Here is a 4,873-nt window from a genome sequence, read left to right on the forward strand (position 1 = left end):
TGTACTCCAGCCTGGGCAACAGAGTGAGGTTCTGTCATGATAAATTAAAAAACTAAATATATAAAAGAGATTACAAATAATATTTATTTCTTTGAAACAAATAAAAAGGACTAGTTTGTTCCATTACCATACTACTAAAGGTTGCCTTTCATAGATTCCTGCATCTTGAAGGGTCTATGAGAGAGAAGATTTATTGATGGGGATTGTGGCAGACATTTTTCCTACCCCCTCGCACATCCTTTCAGCTCACCATGATTTTAGCTGCAGTTACAGCTGATTCTATAAACTCAGGTTCCTAGAAACTAAAGTTATCACTGTGCATTTTTTCCAGTTATTTCTTCAGAGCCTTCTCCATAACCATAGAATACCATTCATTTTATCACCAAGAGAAACCCATAATTGATGGGGGAAGATACAACCCCTGGGATAAACTCTCAATTGATGGGCAATTGAGGGTTGTTTTTGAAAAGACAATATTGGAAAATATTCTTTTTTTTTTTTTTTTTTTTTTCCTGCCTCAGGTTTATTTGTACAAATAGCACAGGAGGACCCCAGGTTTATTTGTACAAATAGCACAGGAGGACCCCAGCCCCATGCAGATGGTAGCCCAGGGGCGGGGGTGGGGGGTCGCACCAGTCCTTCTGTCCTCACGTTGGCAGAGATATCTACTCTGAAGCCTTTGTAGGGGCCTGGGTACGTTTGGGAGCCTGAGCTGGAACTGAAGCTGGAGCTGCAGCCTGGGCCTTGGTTTGATCCTTGGCCTTGGCCTTTGGCCGGCACAGCCTGAGCCCCTTGGCAATACGGGCACGAGCACGCTTCCCAAGCTTGGGGTGGGCAATGTAGGCAAGTCGATCGAGCTTGCGGCTGACACCCTTTGGGATCTTGGGCTTAACCTCCTTGGGCTTTACGAGGGCCTTGATAGCCTCGGCACGTGCACTCATGGCCTTGGCATTGTTGGCCTGCATCTTCTTTAGGCCCTTTTTGTTGTGCTTCTTGGCAAAGCGCATGTTCCTCAGGAACTTGGGGTCCACCCCCTTAAGAGATTCGTATCTTTGTGATCGGGGTTTCTTGATACCATTTCTGTGCCATTTTCGGGACTGGTTGTGTGTGGTGTGGTTCTTGGACTTGGCCATGTCTGCACCATAAGCCGCGGCTCCCGAAGCGCCTAGAACCGGAAGAGCGGAAAATATTCTATATCTTTCTCTAAGATTCCAGAATACTTTAGTTCTGACTATTCAGAACAAACCTGTTATTAGAATGCCTTCATTTTTTCTTTTCTTCATTATATTTCTGACTCTCCTCACTTCCTAATCTACCTCTAGATTCATCTTGCAACTAAACTGCCCACACTCCGTCCTTTTAGGCTCTACTATGGGGAAAATTCAAACTGAGAAAGGCAGAGAATGTCTTATTTTGCCATTGTATTTCTAGTTTTAATAACAATTCTTGGTATATTGTAGTACTAAGTGGTTGTTTATTTCCAAATAGTGAAGGTCATTGACCACAAAGGGAAATAATATTTAAGAAAACATTTAACTGAGAAGAGTAGAAACAACAACAAAAATATAGTCTATGTGTCATTATTTTTTTTTGGAATAGTGCAAACATTAGAAGAAAGTAAAAACCAAGCAGATAGCTAATTAGATAGAAAGATAGATAGATAGATAGATAGATAGATAGATAGATAGATAGATAGATAGATAGATACATACATACATACATACATACATATATACATACATACATAGATACATAGATAGATACATAGACAGATACATAGATACATAGACACGTAGATTAGATAGAGGTACTGAATAAAAGCCAGAAGAAGAAATAAGGAAGGCAGTAAAAGTTCTGAAGAATGGCAAAAAAGAATTATTAAAACGCTACTTTCATTTTCTCTTTACCTCTCTCCTCATCACCACTCCAAAATTTTTTTGAAATTGATGTATTTTAACCCAACATATCCAAAATGTTTATTATTTTAACATGTAGTCAATGTAGAAATTATTAGAATTTTTTTCATTTTTTTGCTACCAAGTCATCAAAATTAGGTATGCATTTTTCACTTACAGAACACCTGAATTTGGATTTAACCCACTGCAGTTACTCAGTAGCCACATGTGGCTAGTGGTTTGATTCATATACCTTAAAGATTCTTTTATTCCTCTGCAGATCACTTTGCTGCTGTTGTTGTTTTTGATTTTCTTTCCAAGACCCCAATGCGACTTTCATAGCTTAAATCTTATATCAATTTCTAGTTCAAGCTGACAACTAGAGTGTCTGAGCTAGGCACCCTAATTGGCAGACTGCAAATCTTCTCAGCCCAACTGTGGCTATAGCACTGTATCCCAGTATACTGTTGCCTGCTAAACAGGGCTCAGAAGAACAGAATCCCAGATTGATTGCCAAAGATATCCCACAGCAAAATACGGTTGAGTAATTTTAATAGTGAATCTTTTTTTGTGTAACTACAAACATTAAATAAACGATATATAATTTTCTTTTCATAAACAAGTGATTCTATAAAGCAGTTATTTGAAAAAACCTAAATTTTACTCTTTAAGATTTACTCTGTGTTCTTATGGGATAGCTACCTATTTTTCTAAAAATCTTTGTATATTTTGTGAATATTATAACTAATATGAATGTGAGTTATCATCTTTGATACTGGTGTTTTAAAAGAAATCTAGAAAATTTGCTATTTGTGCACATGTTCATGTAAGCCTAATGCTCAATTACATATCAGTAATTATATAATGCATTTATAATATATATAAATATATATGTAATATATAGAGAGTGAGTGAGAGAGAAAGATAGGCATCACATAGCTAACAAAACATCAACCTTATGCTAGAATTTTAACAAAATCACTGCTGAATTCCTTGAGCTACACCTGTTGTAAAATGGATTTTTTTGTTTTTTTTTTTTTGTGAGATGGAGTCTCACTTTGTCGCCCAGGCTGGAGTGCAGTGGCGCGATCTCAGCTCACTGCAAGCTCCGCCTCCTGGGTTCACGCCATTCTCCTGACTCAGCCCTCCGGAGTAGCTGGGACTACAGGCACCCACCACCATGCTCGGCTAATTTTTTGTATTTTTGGTAGAGACGGGGTTTCACCCTGTTAGCCCGGATGGTCTCGATCTCCTGACCTCGTGATCCACCCGCCTCGGCCTCCCAAAGTGCTGGGATTACAGGCGTGAGCCACCGCACCCGGCAAAATGGATTATTTTTTACGGAAAACTGTATATGCCTAATGAAGATTGGCTTAAAAAATTCCAAATTCACATGTGAAAAAATTGGTTCCTCATAGTTTCATGGCTACAAACTTGCCTGTTTATATTTTTGTCAGGCCATAATACTTCATATTGTTTGCTTTTTTATTATTTTTTTTAAACTAAGAAAGGATGAGTGATTAAGGATGCTAGGAAGAAAATGATTGCCTTTTCGAATTTAATTAATTTGACTTTAACTCAAGACAAGAGATTCTGCTAGCTGTCAGCTACTATTTGGGTCTCTAGCTAATTGAAGCTCTGAGGGAGCCTATTAAAATTATTCAAAAGTCAAGACCCGCTTAAAACATCTCCAGCATTGCCACACAAAAAGTGATGGTGATATTATTGCTCACATATCTTGTTTATTGCCTTTGTCTTGAAAATGAGCCAGAATATGCCATCAACTTAGCTCTGCCTTTTATTTTTATTTTTGACAAATGCTTTGAAATGCATCAACATTTAACGTACAATACTTTTATCATGCTAATACATACATACCTCGTGATAAAACGGATGTAAGAACAATTTAGAGTCCCCTTCTCTGGAACACCTTCCAAAGTATTTTCTTTCTTTGTGTTTTTAGAGCACCAGTTTCTATACTTACAAATATTTCTGCTAAAATAAAAATTATTTGCCTGATTTTGTTTATTCAAAGCACTATCAATTTAATAATCTGGATCTGCTGGCCATGTTTAGAGTGGGGTTTTTAAACTTGAGACTTACTAAAGAAATAAAAGAGTATGTTGCCCATAATTAAACTTATACTCTAAAATAAAATCTATATTAGGCACTCAATCTACATTTATACATTTTAGAGTATGTGACTTCTTCTCTAATAGAATACTCTGGTTTCCCCACTGAGATATAATGTGACAATCTTCATAGTAAAGATTAAAATGTAGCTCTAGGCAAACTGACACACACACCCTCTTGTGTCTCTTCCTTTTTTCCACTTATTTTTACTAGTTCTGCTCTATGCCGTGGTACCCGCTGCCTACCTAAGGGACATCGATAATGGATCTTAGTCTTTCTACATTCACATGCTCAAAGTTTAATGTGTGCGCATCAAGGCTATAAATTAATTTATATGAGAAGCTTTTCTTTCTCCAATATTCCTTGCAGGATCATAGCTATGACTTTGAGATATTGAAGCTCTCTTTCTCTCTAAACTTACCACATGGGTTGCATTGTCTCTGGAAAGTGAGCTTCAAATTCATGAACTAAAGCACTGAAGAAAGAGACCATAAAACCCTTCATGGCAGGAAGAATTCATTTCTTTTCAGAGGGACACTTGCAAACCAATGCTTAAAGTTTCAGCAACTGTGATGCCATAATCATTTCTGAAAAAGACAATCAAACTGTCCCAGGGAAGGCTAGCTAAAATTTTTACTTATTTATAATTTCATCTGCATCATTATATTATTGCTAGCATAAAAACAAGTACCAGGTTCCTACTTTATAAACACTGTTTAATGAAGTGGCCTAGCCTCTATGACATCACCAGATAAATATATCATGCTTCATTTTAGGATTCTTATGAAGGACAGACTCTGTGAGTTAACCTGTGTGAGAAGCTTTAGGCCCAAAGTTTTATAGAC

The 4,873-nt window shown here is 37.3% G+C and overlaps 1 protein-coding gene across 1 annotated transcript; it reads right to left on the reverse strand.

Annotated features, from left to right (window-relative positions):
* Positions 1–486: 486 nt before the first annotated feature.
* LOC117974870 (large ribosomal subunit protein eL29-like) lies at positions 487–1,192 on the reverse strand. Its single transcript, XM_034932286.3, has 2 exons — positions 556–1,192; positions 487–521 (listed from the first exon to the last, which is right to left on the reverse strand). The coding sequence occupies exon 1, from the start codon at positions 1,131–1,133 to the stop codon at positions 666–668; it is 468 nt and encodes a 155-aa protein (XP_034788177.1). The 5' UTR covers positions 1,134–1,192; the 3' UTR covers positions 487–521; positions 556–665.
* Between the last annotated feature and the right edge of the window lie 3,681 nt (positions 1,193–4,873).

Source organism: Pan paniscus, chromosome 1 (genome assembly GCF_029289425.2).
Source record: "Pan paniscus chromosome 1, NHGRI_mPanPan1-v2.0_pri, whole genome shotgun sequence".
NCBI lineage: Eukaryota > Metazoa > Chordata > Mammalia > Primates > Hominidae > Pan > Pan paniscus.

Excerpts from the sequence above, each read along its gene's own strand:
- LOC117974870 (XM_034932286.3), bottom strand. The coding sequence starts at position 1,133 with ATGGCCAAGTCCAAGAACCACACCACACACAACCAGTCCCGAAAATGG.